Source organism: Psammomys obesus, unplaced genomic scaffold (assembly GCF_907164565.1).
Source record: "Psammomys obesus unplaced genomic scaffold, mPsaObe1.curated_primary_1811, whole genome shotgun sequence".
NCBI classification, from domain to species: domain Eukaryota; kingdom Metazoa; phylum Chordata; class Mammalia; order Rodentia; family Muridae; genus Psammomys; species Psammomys obesus.
In genome coordinates this window covers 2,541,879-2,558,690 of record NW_026596131.1, presented here as the reverse complement: position 1 = coordinate 2,558,690, position 16,812 = coordinate 2,541,879, and the positions used below count along the sequence as shown (strand labels likewise).

Below are 16,812 nucleotides of genomic sequence, written 5' to 3'. Positions count from 1 at the left end.
ACACAACTCTGTTTGTTTTTGAGACAGGGTTTCCCTGTGCAGCCTTGGCTGGCCTAGACTTGCTTTGTAGATCAGGCTGGTCTTGAACTCACAGAGATCAGCCTGCCTCTTTCTTCCTGAGTGCTGGGATTCTAGGTGTGTGCCACCACACTGAGCTCACAACTCTTTTTCTGAACTGTTTTCAAGCAAATCTTAGATTCTCCCTGCACAGACAGGGTCTCCCTTGCCCAGGCTGGCCTTAAACTTGAAAACTTCCTGCCTCAGGCTCCCAAGTGCTAGAATGACATGCATATACTATCATACCTGGCTACCAATTATTCTTTAAGAAGAAGAGTATCTGTAGAACAGGCCATTGTTATACCTCAGAAACTGAGCCGTAGTTTGCCTGCCTCTGTCAGAGCTGTCTTAATACTGGGGTTTTAACCTGGTCTACACCTTAGCAGAAGATTGTCCAGGTCCCCTGTCAGGCTGAGTGGATGGAGAGTGTGAAGGCAGCCATATGGCCACACTCTAGAGTTTATCTTTTCTTAAGACTAGAGTGTTTCTTCAATACTGATGTTGTTGGCCCAGGGAAACTTATCTTTTCCACTGATGCCCTGTATCTTACGATGCAGGGAACATGTTCAGACCTGAGGCCTCAAAAAAAACCAGAGGTAGGTAGGTAAACCATAAAAAGCCAGTTAAATCTGCCCCTGAAGATGACTCCATGAGACTGAGCAAACACGGTACAGCAAAGATCAGGTTATGAACAGGAATTCAAACATGTTAACATCCATGTTACATATTTTTTTGTAATTGCTAGATTTTAGCAGTGCTTCCTTCCTTTGTTTTATCTGTGACACCATTAAGTGGCTGAAGTGAGCAAAAAAGATGGCTTTTATACTGCTACACTTTCTTTGGAATATGACATTCTTGCTTTTGCTGTCTTGCATGGCTTTGGGGGCTGAGTTGGAGATTCTGGGCTCTGATTGCACCTTGCCTGGTTTGTTTCAGTTGAGTGAGTGTCGTGTGCCTTTATTTCCTGTCTCTTGCGTCAGTCTGTTTGTGAGAGTGTACTGAGAGGTGATTAATGGGAAAGATAAACATGTGCTTACAGACTGAAAGTTCACCCTGTTTCCTGCAGTGTCCTTCTCTGGTTTAGTGAATTGTTTGTTTGCTGCCTGCAGACCACATCTGGTGTGTTGTCTCTGTTGTGAGCAGATTCAGTATATGATAAGGCTTGAAAGACTTTACTTCACAGGAGAGTCCCAAATGACAAGAAGATCATACAGCTGTCTGTCACTTTGAGCCTCTGGAGTCTAGAAGACTGCATACACAAGCTTGCTAGACTATTTCCCTCCCTGTGTTCTGGAATGTGCCGCTTGGTCGTAGCTGTGGGCATTTGCTGGCAGTCTACCTCACTGTGCATTCTCCTTGAGGTCTTCCGATGTGGCAGCTGCTAATGCTGCCACATCCTCTCACCAGCACTATCCATCCCAGCCAATCAGGAGCCTCCTCTCTGCTTATGCCCAGGAGAACCTCTGAGGAAAGGAATTCGGCCACATTTTACTGCTGTAAACATGGAATTACTGCTGTACAAGGAGAGGAAAAAAAAAAAGATTTTCTTTACATTTTAAAAAGAAATATCCAATCTTGTAGAAAATTTGAGAAAAGGTGAGATTTGCTTATACTTTAAAAAGAGAACATCATTAGTACTTACAATCTTTCCATTTAGCGCTTGTTCCACTGAACGTTTTCTGCATTGTTACATTGTAACCTATGTAAATGTGCTTTTCATATGACTACAAAAGTGTAAAAATTTGTACATGCTTAAAACTAAAGTTCATTAGCTCTGGGTGTGATGGTGCACAACTTTAACCTCAGCACTCAGGAGGTAGGCAGAGGCAGGAATCTCTGAGTTCAAGACCAGCCAGAGCTATACAGTCAGACCTTACCTCAAAACAAAATAAAATTTAAACACCAAATTTTTATTAGGCTTTTTAAGAAGCCTTAATTTACTGCCAAATAGGTAATTTAAGCATATCCAAGAGTAGTTACTACATTTATAATGTTTTTGTGAACACCTTTGTACAAATAGCTTTTCTTGTATTTTGTACTATTTTAAGTTAGATTTTACAGAAATACAACTACTGGATCAAAGAGAATCAACACTTGAAGCCAGTGGAATTGCCATAAGCTCCTGCAAGGGCATTTACTATTCAGTTATCCATTATGAAGCCAAAGTGTGGTATTGCCTAAGGGAATATTTATTCCTACTCTAGGTATCCAACAGAAAACCAACGATTCGGATCTTAGACATTTCTGTGATGGGGACTGGAGAAAAGGCTCAGGGGTTAAGAACACTGGCTGCTCTTCCAGAGGACCTGGCTTCAGTACCCACCATGCATGTGGCGGTTCACAACCATCTTCAACCCGCTGCCAGGGCTCCAATGCCCTCTTCTGGCCTTTGTAGGCACTTTTTATGCACATGGCACAGAGACATACATGCAGGCAACACACTCATATGTATAAAATAATAAATATTGACAAAGTTTTATTAGATTTATTTATTTTATGTGAATGTTTTGCCTGTGTGTGTATATGCACCATATATGTTTGGTGTCCTCAGTGCAGAAGATAGCATCAGATTCCCTGGAATTGGAGTTATGGATGACTGTGAGTTGCCATGTGGGTGCTAGGAATCCAGCCTGGGTCCCCTGAAGGAGCAGCAAATAGTTTAGCCACTGAGCCAACTCTCCAGCCCCACTCTGTCTAGTCTTAGTACGAACTGTAAGCACTTAACCTTTGCACCTTTGTGCATTTCCTGAAGTGCCCTCACATGACTTATCTAAAGCAAGTCAGCCTTAGTTGTTGGTACAGCTTGTAAGTTGGTCCTGGGAAGCTTCCAGGGCCCTGACATTTCAGAGCCCTTCTGATGATGCTTCTTGTTCTTTTGCACAGATCCAGTCCTGCAGGTCCCAACACACGTGGAAGAGTAAGTTTCCTCATCTCCTTAGTATTTCCTTTAAATTTACCATTTGATTTAGTTGCTCAGCACAAATATATGCACAAGCTTAAAGTGTAACAAGAATTTTTGAGACATAAAAATTTTCCAGGTGATGTGATAGAAGCCTCTGTTCCTTGGGTGAGGAGAAGAGCAGTAGTATTATAAAGGTTTGATTGAAATGGAACTTTTATTTTATTTATTTTAGTTGTTGCTTATTTGAGGCAAGGTCTCACTCTGTAGCTCTAGCTCTAGCTTTCCTGGAGCTCACTATGTAAACCAAGCTGGCATCAAACTCACAGAGAGCCACCTGCCTCTGCCTCCCAAGTGCTGTGTTTAAAGACGTGTACGCCACTATGCCCAGTGACTTGAGATAGAACTTAAACTGAGTTCTGAACTAAACTTTTTTTACATGATTTTTTTTTATATTCATTGGTGTTTTGGCTGCATATATGTCTGTGTGAGGGTGTCAGATCCCCTGGAACTGGAGTTACAGACAGTTGTGAGCCACCATGTGTGTGCTGGGAATTGAACCCAGGTCCTCTGGAAGAGCAGCCAGTGCTCTTAACCAGTGAGCCATCTCTCCAGCCCCCTTGAACTAAACGTTTAAAGTCTGAATCTCTTTTTAAAATTTATTTACTTATTCATCCTTTTTAAAATAAATTCATTCAGTCAGTCATTTTATGTGTATGTTTGATTTGCCTGCATGCATGTCTGTGTATCACATGTGTTGCCGGGTGCCCATGGAGGCCAAAGAGGGCATCAGATCTTCAGTTACAGAAGGTTGTGAGACACCACGTGGATCCTGGGGATTGAACGTGGGTCCTCTAGAAGAGTAGACAGCTCTTAACCTCTGAACCATTTCTCCATTCCCTGGATCTTTTTTTGTTCACTGTATCATGTCAAAGAGAGCAAAGGTAACTGTGACTGGCTCTTAGAGTGTGTGTGTGTGTTCAAGGGAACGTTGTTGTTTGTAAGAGCCTGAAATGATGGAACAACCCAAGCTGAAAAAAGATTAGAAAAAGGGTTTCTAACTGGCACCAATTAAAGTTCTATCTTTAGCGCAGTGGCCCGACAGAAGACCAGCGACCCATCTTCATGTGGGATCCTACTGACAGAGACCTTGGTCTGCACCCTTAGGTTCTCTGATGTCAGGCTTTTAGGGTCTGTTTTTATTGCTGTCATTTAAGAAATTAATGTTTGTTGAAAATAACAAGTAGATACGGGCAACACTAATTAGACTTGGTGGATTATTTTTTTAAAAAATTAAAAAGAGGGAAGCGGGAGAGATAGCTCAGCAGTGAGGAGTGTGTGTTGCTCCTGCAGAGGGCTTGCATTCAGTTCCCTGCATGCACAGGGCAAGCAGCTCACTACCATTGTAACTGCAGTTCCAGGAGATCTAACAGGCATAAATGTGGTGCATCTACATGGCAGGGGAGGCGCAGGGGTAGTTGGAAGGGGGTGTGGCAAGGGAATACGATCAAAACATAGCATATGTCAATTTATGAAATTCTCCAAGAATACATAAAACTATGAAATTGCTCTGTTTATACATAAGACTGTTGCTGTTAAATACTGATTGTTGATGTCCAGGTACAGAGTGGACATGGAAAGTGAAAATAGACTTGCTAAACTCTTCTCATTTATTTCCTCTTTATTCACAGCGCCTGACCAAAAAACAGTTTACTCTTTTTTTTTTTTTTTTTTTGAGACACGGTTTCTCTGTGTAGCCCTGGCTATCCTGGACTTTGTAGACTAGGCTGGCCTTAAACTCACAGAGATCCGCCAGCCTCTGCCTCCTTGAGTGCTGGGATTACAGGCGTGAGTCACTGCGCACAGCAGAGTTTTCGCCTTATGGCCTCATAGGACTTTTCTTTCTCAGGTTATTTTTCTTCACATAAGTAGAATATGTACCTCCATGGAGGATTTTATTTTTCTGTGGCTGAAATGAAAAAAGCAGTTGCTAAAGTTGACTTAGACACACATGCATTCATTCATGATTTTGATCATTTTGGGTTTTTTTGTTCTGTGTCCTGGATATAGTTTATCATTGACATTTATTATTTAACTTCTAGGCCTGCTTTCCTCCCAGATCCCAATGATGGCAGTCTGTACACACTTGGAGGCAAGAACAATGAAGGACTGACGGTGAGAATTTTTAGTTTCTTTGTACACTCTGAGAATCTTAGCCAAGTCCTTGCCTGCGTCTGCATGTGAGACCACCTAGGAGCTTTAGACAAACTGCTGGGAATTGGTTCAGATCATCTGGTATGGGGCATCACTGCCATTTTAGAATTTCCTAAATGAGCTATTAGGAAAAAAAATGTATGCGTGTAGTATGTTTTAGAGTTTTCTAAATGAGCTTTTTTAAAAAAGAATTATGTGTGTAGTGTGTGTTTGCATATTCATGTTTTTGAACGCAAGTGTGTAAATCACAGTACACATAAGAGTTGGAAGACAGCATTGGGTGTCATCTCTTGCTTTCCACTTTGTTTGAGACAGGTGACTATTGTTTTTCCACTGTGTATGCCAGCATAGCTGACCTACAAGCTTCCAGTAATTCTCCTATCTCTGCCTTCCATCTCTCTGTAGGAATGTTGGGATTATCGACACAAAACTGTGTATCTGGCATTTAAGTGTGTTCTGGGTGTTTGAACTCAGGGCTTCTTGTTTGCATGGCAAACACTTTTACCCACTGAGGAGCTATCTCTGCAGCCCCTAAATGAGCATTTGATTGTATAGCTATAGTTCAGAATCACAGACTTATACCAGCAGATGCTCCTGTCCTGGATAATACACTGGAGAGATAGAGGGCTCATCACACTGACATGTTTTTTTGTTTTTTTAAATATTTTATTTATTATGTATACAGTGTTCTATCTGCATGTACATCCGCATGCCAGAAGAGGGCACCAGATCTCTTTATAGATGGTTGTGAGCTACCATGTGGTTGCTGGGAATTGAACTCAGGACCTCTGGAAGAGCAGCCCGTGCTCTTAACCTCTGAGCCATCTCTCCAGCCCCACATTGACATGTTTAACTAGAGACTTTCAACTTGAGAGCAAGAACTGTAGTCTGAAATACTGTTTACTGGGCCCATGAGATGACTGTGGGTAAAGGCACTTCCTGCCAGTCCTCATAATCCGGGTTGGATCCCCAGGACCCACATGTAGAAGGAGAGGACTGATTGCTATAAGCTGTTCTCTGGCCTCCCCACGTGTGTTGGGGCATGCATTCAATCCCCTTCACAGTACACACAGATAAATGTCATTAAAAAGTTTTAAAAAACTTCTCATATCAGAGAAATGTGCTTCTTTTTTTAGGGAAGGCATATAAATACTGAGCTTCAATGGGACTCAAGATATGGGTCAGTTATTTAGAGCGCTGGTTGCTTTTGTTCTTCCAGGGGAACTAGGTTCAATTCCCAGCACCTACACAACACCTCAGAACCGCCTGTAACCCCAGTCCCAGGGCATCTGGTGCCCTCCTCTGCATAACTTAGGCTCTGCACGCCTGTGATATACAGACATAATTAGGCAAATACTTATACATATGAAAATAAATAAAATATTTTTAAGAGTTTTAAAAGACATGCTGAACCTAGCCAGGCTTGGTGTTGCATGTCTTTCTTTTCTTGTTTTGTGTTTTCGAGACAGGGTTTCTCTGGGTAGCCTTGACTGTCCTGGACTTGCTTTGTAGATCAGGCTGTCCTCAAACTTAGAGATTTTCCTGCCTGTCCCTGACTAAGTGCTGGGATTACAGGTGTGCAGCCACCACGCCCAGCTGGTGTTGTATGCTTTTAATACTTAGGCAGAGGCAGGCAGATCTCCATGGGTTTGAGGCCAGCCTCATCTACGTAGTTTACTCTGTAGCCCTGGATAGACATGTTTAGTATATAGTAAGACTATATGGTAAGACTAGGGCTATATAGTGAAACCCTCTCTATACATATAACATACACAACTGTAGGTCTCAGTCCTACGATTGACTTAAGTTATCAGCATTTTTCTTTTAAGTTCTTCAGATAAGAAAATTTATAAATTAACCCACACAGATGGACTATTTGACTTGTGACAAAGATGACACTCTGGCTGGGCGTATCTTTTCAACAGTGGGAATGTAGCTCAGTATAAAACACTTACCGCATATATCCAGGGCTCTGGCTTTGCTCTCCAGCACAAGGGGGTGGAGATATGAATAGATCAGTAGTTAGCCATGTAGAAATAAGATAGCTGTACATCCATCCACAAAAAAACAGTTCCAGACAAACCACGTATCTATTAATACGTGTGATATACAAGATAATAAAGCTTTAAGAGGAAGTAGCACATCTTGATAGGCTTAGAATGTCATAATTTGAAACTTTGTAAAATTTTTATTACATTTACTTATTTGTGTATGTGTACATGCGTATTCATGCCACAGTGAGTATGTAAAGGTCACAGGAAGTGCACCATTTCACAGCCCATAATGATTTATTTTATTGATTTTTTTTTTTTGTTTTCTTCTAGACAGAGTTTCTCTGTGTAGCCTTGGCTATCCTGAACTCACTTTGTAGACCAGGCTGGCCTCGAACTCATAGCAATCTGCCTGCCTTTGCCTCCCTGAGTTCTGGGATTAAAGACATGCACCACCACACCTGGCTCCATAATTATTTCTTAAATAGGAGACTTTCTAAATATAGCAACCGTAAATTTAGGTAAAGATTGATACATTGATTATTTTAAAATTGAGAGCTTTTCTTCCTGAAAAGAGGAGACCACAAAGTATTTGTAGTCTATACATCCAACGTTTGGAAAACAAAAACAACATCCAAATATGCACATTTAAAAAATGAAAACAACTCCTATGAGAGCCATACGAGTTCATTGCCCAGCACTGCATAAAACTGGGTGTGGGGACATGTGTCTGTAGCCCCAGCACCTAAGAGGTGGGTACAGGAGGATCAGAAACTGAAGCTCACCCTCAGCTACGTAGTGAGTTTGAGAACAAGAACAGCCTGAGTTACATGAGGCTGTGTCTAAGCTAGCCAACCAAGAGGCTCCTGTGTGTCATTAGGAAAGGACAGATGTTTGTGCCTGGTGGTGCACACCTTTCTTTCCAGCACAGAGGCAGAGACAGAGGCAGGCAGATCCAAATGTGAGGTAGCCTGATCTACAGTAGGTCTATATAGTGGGTTGCAGACCAGCCAGGGCTACAGAATGAGACCCTGTCTCAAAACACCAAAAAAGAAAAAGACAGATGAGTCAATAGAAGGGTAGAAGGTTTTTTTTTTCCTTTTTTAGATTTTGTTTTTTGAGACAGGGTTTCTTTGTGTAGTCTTGACTGTCCTGGACTCCTGTTGTAGACCAGGCTGGCCTCAGACTCACAGAGGTCTGCCTGCCTCTGCCTCCCTGAGTGCTGGGATTAGGGGGGTATGCCACCACACCTGGCTAGAAGAGTATATTCTAATGGTGACTAAATGCATGAAAAAGTGTCATTAGGGAAATAGAAATTGAAGTCATAAGGCTAATTATACCCAGTGTGGGTATAATGACTGGAATATCTAGTAGAAGAAAGAGGAACCTCATGTTTGTCGGATGCCAGTACCCAGAACTCTGTCTGTGGGGAGCTGCAGGCTGTACAATGGCTCAGCAGCATAGGTGACAGAACCCGCAACCCAGTAATACCACCCCTAGCTTGCACCCAAGAGAAATGCATGAATATGTTCTCCCAAAAGATACTGTCTTAGCTCTGTCTTAGCAGGTCTTTAGTGCTGTGTAAAGACCAGGACCAAAAACAACTTGGGGAGAACAGGGTTTATTTCAGTAGCAGTAGCTCTCTGGTCACAGTTCATAACTGAGGGAAGTCAAGACAGGAATGAGCGGAAATCATGCACGAATGCAGCTTATTGGTTTGCACGGCCTAGCTTGCTCATTTTGCTTTTCCATACACCCCAAGACCACCTGCTCAGGACCCTTCCATATCATCATAATCATCGAAAATGTCCCACAAGCTTGCCGCCAGGCAGAGATGATGGGGGCATCTTCTCAGTTGAGGTTGCCTTCTAAGATGACTCCAGCCCATTTCAAATAGAGAAAAAACCAACCAGAACAGACATTTATTCAGCCATAATACTAACTACATGCAAAATGTAGAGTCTGTCTAAAGATATCAGTAATAGAATGGATAAATAAATATTGAGATAATTCAACTGAATACTCAGCTGCACAGTGATCCACAAGTACATTCGACATGGCTCTATCTCATAAATATAGCACTAAGTAAAACATGACAGCTGAGGGGTGGTGGCACATGCCTTTAGCCCCAGCACTTGACAGACAGAGGCATCCTAGTTGACAGAGTAAGTTCCAGGGCTATACAGAGAAACCCTGTGTTAAAACAAACACACAAACAAAAGTATGACAAACAGAACAGGCCATATATTCAAGGGTTCATTTATATAAATCTCAAAACCAGGACTAGATTCTGTTGGTTTTGGTTTAGGATAATAGTTACCACATAGACTTAATAGCAAAAGAAGGACACAGAAGGCATTTCCAAAGAGCTTGAAATACTCCTCCGTCTGATAAGGATGCTAGTGACAGATACATTTACTTGGTGTAAGTTACTGAGCTAAGCTTAGAAGCCATTCTGTTTGTATGTTAGGCTTCACCAGGAAGTTTTGAAAACCTTCATGTGATTCTAAAGTGTAGCCAAGGATGAAAGCCTTTGGTCTAGACTCTTAAGTGGATTGTGAGCTCCCAAATGGGTATTTTAAAGTTAGGTTTCGAGCACCTGGGGCTGATACAGAGGAAGGCAAGCCTGGGGAGGAGCTGCATGCATTTCTCCCTCTCGCCGTTGCATTGGTTTCTCTCCACATCACATAAAGTACATCTGTGTTACAAGCATTTTGCTTGCTAGAAATAGTGTAGAATGATTGGTATAAGTCATCTCATTTGAACTTCTTGTTAGCCCATGGGTATTGCCCCTACTTTGGAGGTATAGAAACTGAGCCTTGACAAGTCAAGAAATACACCAAGACCAAAGCTTCCTCGATTGGTGTTTGGACTTCAAGAGGTGTGATTTCCCAAGGCTGCTCTCTCAGAGCTGTGGCCATGCCTATCTTGGAACATAGGACTCCAGAGTGCTAGACTAGCAAGGACTTTCTAATTCCAGAAACATCTGGCAAAACTCCAGGCATTGCTACCTTCTGCTAGTATTTTCTTTTTTCTACTGTTTAGTTTGAATGTTGGAATGGTGGGAAAATTCAAATAGTTAATTAGTACCTATGCTTCTGTTTATTAACACTGCTGAGAAACATTTTCTTCCTTGGAGGAAAGGAGACAGCTAGTAGAAGCAAAACAGTAGGTATTTGTATAGTGTCAGGACCTGTTCCAAAAATAAAGTTCACCGAAACAAGCAGTGGCCAGAAGGGCCCATCAGATGTCAGCTGTGGGCTCAGAAGCAGCATTTTATGATGAAATGTGTTGAAACGTTGGGAGTTCTTGGGCGTTTCTTTCCCTGGCACTGACCATAACTTCCTTTTTATAACCCAAAGGCTTTGTTTTCTGTAGAGAATTATTTACTGAAGAAAACACTAAAACTCAGACCTTTGTGTTGCCCATGGAACCACATCTTCCCTTGAAGCCTGAGCAACTCCTAAGTTGCTTCTTTTCAGCATTAATGTATGGTCCTCCCGTGGAAAAAAAACATTGCTTTCTACCCAGCTTGGCTATCTTTGGGTTAGTCTTCTAAGACAGGAGATTTCTTTATACCTGAAAAAATCCCAGACTGGCCCCAGGCATAGTGGCGCGTGCCTTAAATCCTAGCACTGGAGAGGCAGAGGCAGAGGCAGAGACAGGTGGATTTCCATGAGTTCAAGCCTAGCCTGGTCTACAGAGAGAGTTCCAGGACAGCCAGGGCTGTTACAGAGAAACAGTGTCTTAAAAAAAAAAAAAAAAGCCAAGACTCTGTAACTCTGCATATTTGTGTAATCTTCTCAGTAAAGCTTTATGGCACCCTCAGGGAATACCTGGACAGGAGACCTGAGGCACACCTGTACATCCTGTGTCAAATAAATGACTCGGTGTACTGAGTTCAGAGCTGGGGAACCCAGAGGCTGTTGGAAGTAGCTGTGGAAGCCCAGAACCTTCTTCTTAGGTTCCAGTTAGAAAGACCCATCTGCTTCTCTCTGTTTAGAAGGACTGGGCAACAGAAACAGTGTGTTTGGTAAAATTACAGTAATTTCACAAAACTTGGCTAACTTATTTTTTTTTTTTTCGTTTTTGTTTTGTTTGTTTGTTTTTTTAAAGAAACTTCCCTTTACCATCCCAGAATTGGTTCAGGCATCCCCATGCCGAAGTTCAGATGGAATCCTCTACATGGGTAAGAGTTTTCATTTTCTTTATCTTTTTTAATTTTTTTTTTCTTTTTTCTTTTTTAAGACAGAGTTTCTCTGTATAGCCTTGGCTGTTCTGGACTCACTTTGTAGACCAAGCTGGCCTCGAACTCACAAAGATTTACCTGCCTCTGCCTTCTTGAGTTCTGGGATTACAGGCCTGTGCCACCACACCTGGCTAAGGTTCCTATTTCCTTTTCTTTTTTAAGATTTATTTCTTTATGATGTATACAGTGTTCTGTCTGCTTGTACACCTGCACCCCAGAAGAGGACATCAGATTTCATTATAGATGGTTGTGAGCACCATGTGGTTGCTGGGAATTGAACTCAGGACCTCTGAACAAGCAGCCAGTGCTCTTAACCTCTGAGCCATCTCTCTCCAGTCCAAGAGTTCCCATTTTCAACATTGAAAACTTGTTTCTTTTGACAGTGAATCCTAGAATCTGGGAGAGTTTTAGTTAGGAGAGCAGGCTGTTATCACCCTTTTAAAAACCTTTGAGAAAAGCCTTTCCTTGCCTCAGTTGTCTGTGTTGCTTGCTGTTCATGCCATAATCATCTGGCCAATTAAGAAAAGCTCTCTTCATCTAAGGAAAAATTGACACCATTAATATGGTTACTCATTTAACAAGCGTTTAGCTGCTGGGTTGCTCTACTACTTTTCTTTCATGATTGCAACATACCTAGCTGCAAATGGATAAAATTCAAAGTGAATACAATAGTCTGAGCCAAGGAAGGGAAGCCAGGCCCTGCCTATTAATTATAGGCTTTCTTAGTATTTCCTGCTATCAGAATATTTGGTAGCAGCAGCACTTAGCAGCTTGCCTAGATAAGCTGCCTTCACACCTGTGGGGTCACAGCTTGCAAAACATCAGCTCACCTGCTTTTCTTCAGTACATTGCTGCCAAAATGTCAATAAAAATGCATTTGTAGCACAAAGGAGAACTGTATTTATCTTGAAATTCTAGTAGAATAGTAAATACCCTGTGTTTATATAGCAGCTTTCTTTTTGAGGAACCGAAAGTGCTTATTGCCTATTCATGCCTTGGGAGCTCTGCATACATTTCCAAGTCTCAAATACAGTCTGGTTTTTAAGTTTTTTCTAGGGACAGCCAGGCTCCTGCTTCATTGCATGAGCCTTTCAGAATGAGGATCTTCTAGCCCAGGGGTTTAGAGGAAATGACCAGGAAACCTTCCCTCCTCTGGGCCATGCCCTGGGCCCATATGACCATCTTCTGACTGTGTCATTTGGTCTTCCAGCTTTTGCCAACAATTCATCATCTGTGGTCAGCTTAAGATATTGTGTTTTCACCATATTTATGCCATGGTATTTCTTTGGTTCTTTTGAGACAAGGTTGTTTGTGTGTGTGTGTGTGTGTGTGTGTGTGTGTGTGTGTGTGTGTGTGTCCCTGGCTGTCCTGGAACTCAGTCTGTAGACAAGGCTGGCCTTGACTCAGAGACCCTCCTGCCTCTGCCTCCCGAGTGCTGGGATCAAAGGCGTGCGCTGCCACCACCACCACCCAGCTGTGCCATGTGTTAAGTGAGTTTACTGAGTATATTTATGAACATGATAGTTACTTAATCCATCCACTGGAGCTATAGGTAGATTATACAGACTAAAATAAGTAACTGGATGTAGGTCACATAGATGGAAGGTATTCATGGTCATAGTTATTTGGATATAATTTAATCTCTAACTTCAAACCTCTTTTATATGAAGAAGTTATTGTTGAGAGCAGTTAGGATCCACAAACAAATTGTGCATGTGTGGAATCTGGTGTGTTAACATTTGTGACAGCTGAGAATAACTTTAACAAATTTTGGTGCCCCGTGACCTTCTCTGGCTTTTCTATATTCTGCTGCCATGGGAACTTGAATGTAGGAAACATCTATTAAAATAGGAAGACACGAATGACCAGAGGTATGACTTTCAGGATAGAAATGACCATATTACAGTGAGTGTGTTGACCTTCAAATCAAGATGCCTGTGTCTATACCATACACACACATGTATATGTTTTCCTAAAACTGTTTATGTGGCTATGCTAGCTGCCTGTTCATAGTTAATCAACTGACCAGGGCAAGGGGTACAACCTGCAGCCTAGGAATAGTTTATTGGCTAGAGACAAAGATTGAGATAGCTTTAGCCTCATTAGCATCAGGTTATAGCTACTCTGCTGACCAGTCACAGCTACTAGCTAATTATAGTTATATATGCCGCTTCACATGTGGGCTAATTGGTAGGGATGTTGAGGAATATAGTTACCAGGAGGTGAGCCCCTAGGTGTACTTGTATTTATATATATATATCCTCGTTCGTGGGAAAGGGACAGGCAAGATTTTTCATATTTAAGATTATTACTCAAAGCAATAAAATCCAACTTGAAAGTTAGGAGAATTTTTTCATACTATAATTAGATTATAAAGTTTACAGAAACTTTCATGTCAGGCTTAGGTTATTAGTATAGGACTCAGTGGCCCAAGGAGGTATTATGTTTGCGTTACCCTTTGCTATGTCACTTCTAGAGCGCCATAGAAACATCTTCCGTATCCCAGGGATTTCAGCCTGTCTCCCAGCACAGAGATGGTCTTTAATGGTTGGAAGTGCTACCTTGGCAATGCTGTTTATTTCCACTTGGGGTGGGTGTTAACAATGTGTCCACTAACATTCCAGGTAAAAAGCAGGATATTTGGTATGTTATTGACCTCCTGACTGGCGAGAAGCAGCAAACTTTGTCATCAGCATTTGCAGATAGTCTCTGCCCATCAACTTCCCTTCTATATCTTGGACGGACAGGTAAGAAATAAGGCTTGTTGTACAACCTGCCTGTTTCTAGAATGGCTGCAACAAAGCCCCTCCACTAGACTCTGATATTGGATTTGTTCTCCAAAAAGTATCCAGAGTTGCGCTTTTCAAGCAGCCAGATTTCTCAGACCCTTCAGACCCTGGGAATGTAGTCCAGACTCTGTGACCCACAGTGCCCCATCATGCAGCTGCGTCATCTTCCTTCTTGAATGCTTTCAACCACTGCTCTCCTCCAGCTCTCGGATGGCAGTGCTCTTTTTAAGGACTCGGTGAAGTGACTCTCTCTGCTAGCTGTGCCTGGTTTTGCCTGAGTGGCAAGTAAATGTCCTTTCTCCTGCCACAGCTCTGCTCGCAGTTCTATCCTCAGTGATGCTGGTTTTCCAACCTTCAAGCTCCCACCTTGTTCAGGAACACTATGTTACTTTTCTGTTCTGGGGACACATGTAACAGTTGACAGGCCTGCTACAGCAGCCATCCTTCCCTATAAAAATCAAATATCCTCATTTCCAACTGTTGGGATGACTAAAGATTTTTTTCCCCATCAAGTAAAGCCTGACAGTAATTCCTAACTTCATGCAGGTATAAAAACTGTATGTGTCTCTGGTAGAATTGGGGTATTGGAAGGAGTCTGAACATGCTTTGGCTTTGGTTGGAATGTTCATGCTTAGTCCATAAAGCCACTGTTTCCATTATTTATTGGCACGTAATACGCTGCATAACCGAGAGTCTTAAAGTAATGGCATTTTATTGTTCGTAATTCTTTGACTTAGGAATTCAGGAAGGCCCCTCCATACATAGAGGTCACCTCTACTCTTCATGTTGGGATGACTCATGTCTGGGATCATGGTTCAGCCCCATGTAAACTTCCCCCATACATCCATGTGGATAGCCTGCACTTCCTGACATGGTTCCTTCTTGGGCAAAAGTAGATGTTAGAATGCTTCATACAGCTTACTTCTGCTTTAGTCATTCGATCAAAGCAGGTTATTACCCAGGTCCAGATCTAAGAGTGAAGATAAAGGTTCTGCCTCTTGATAGAAAAAAGTGGCTTGCCTATATAGGAAAGAAGTGATGATGGTCCTCTGTTCAGTCACTCTTACATAGTCTTCCCTCTGGCTACAGTAGTGCAACTCTCCCACATACAAAATATGTTCATCTCTTCCCAAGATGCCCCAAATCCAATCATCCAAATCCATCGGGCATGATGGCGGATGAGGATCCTCTGATCTGGAGACTCTGAATTAAAGAGACAGTTTTTGCTGAGCATGGTTGTGCACACCTGTCTGTAATCTTAGCACATGAGAGAAAAAAGGCAAGAGGATCAGAAATGCAGTGCCAGCCTTGGCTGCATGGAAGTGCAAGGCCAGCTTGGGCTGTATGAAGCCCTATCTTCACAAACAGATGAGAGGGACAGGGGAGGCGGGTCCTTTCCCTTCATCTGCTTGATGTACAGTGATGAAACAGGGTGGCTGTGATAAATGTTCCCATTCAAAAAGGGAAGGACAAAGGGTAGAGGATGTGGCTCAGTGGTAAAGTGGTTGCCCAGAATGTACAGGCTTCTGGGTTTAATCCTGAACACTGATGAGGAAACTAGCAAAAACAAAACAAAACAAAAAAACAAACAAAAAAAAAAAAAGGGAAGGATGCTGGTCCTTAGGAATTTGAAATCCAGCCAGACATGTGTTTTCAGATTCTCCTGCTCTGGGGTGCAGAAAACACTCCTTGCAGGACCGAGTTTTACCCCCAGACATTGGTTCTCTACTGTGCTGTTCTTGGTGGTTCTTGGTTCTGTCCTTTGATAGAAATGTTTACTTTTTCATCAGAAATGGCTAGTTTGGGGACTGGAGAGATGGCTCAGCTGTTAAGGGCATTGGCTGCTCTCCCAAAGGACCTAGCTTTAATTCCTAACCCTCATGTGGTGGCTTACAGCTGTAACTCCAGTGCTAGGGGATCAGATGTCTTCTTCTAGCCTCAACAGCCTTGCATACACATGGTGCTCAGACATATACTCAGGCGCACATGCATCTTAAAGAAAAACATATTCTTGTTTGTTGGTTTGTTTTTGCTTTTAATTTTAAAAGAAAAAAAGCAGCCAGGCTTGGTGGTGCCAGCCTGTAATCCCAGCACTCGGGGAGGCAGAGGCAGGGGGATCTCTGTGAGTTTAAGAGCAGCTTGGTCTACAAAGGTCCAGGACAGCCAAAGCAAAACCTGTCTTGAAAACTAAAAAAGAAAAGAAAAGCAGCTAGTTTTGTAGCTTTCTCAATCTGTTCCTTATTGAAAATAGGGAGTCTGAAGCCCACCCCCTTTTGCTATCTGATTATTGTACTAATAGTACTCCTTTAAAAACGTGGTGGGTTTCCCATGTGTCAAATTATAGTCAGTTCCTTTAATTAAAGGCCATACCACAAATGTACACTTAAGAAAGTGAGAGTGCCATGAGCACATTCTTATGACTAGCTTGTAGAAGGCCTCCAAGGCATCGTCCTAAATCTTCCTGAGGTCTCTTAAGAAGGGTTTTATATAGACTCACCTGAGTTTGATTTTGACCTTGACTTGGAACTTTTTCCTTCCTGCTAGCAACTTTGGACTTTCTTTTTAGCCTTTTTTTTTTTTTTTTTTTTTTTTTTTTTTTTTTTTTTTTTTTTT

At 42.1% G+C, this 16,812-nt stretch overlaps 1 protein-coding gene across 2 annotated transcripts in view; it reads left to right on the top strand.

The window, feature by feature from the left end:
• The window catches only part of Ern1 (endoplasmic reticulum to nucleus signaling 1), a 97,766-nt gene that overhangs the window by 51,395 nt on the left and 29,559 nt on the right, over positions 1-16,812 (top strand). For both annotated transcript variants that reach the window (XM_055592268.1, XM_055592267.1), the window contains exons 3-6: positions 2,941-2,974; positions 5,059-5,131; positions 11,278-11,350; positions 14,035-14,157. In XM_055592268.1, the coding sequence (XP_055448243.1) occupies positions 2,941-2,974; positions 5,059-5,131; positions 11,278-11,350; positions 14,035-14,157 (303 nt within the window). The remainder of the gene's footprint in view (positions 1-2,940; positions 2,975-5,058; positions 5,132-11,277; positions 11,351-14,034; positions 14,158-16,812) is intronic.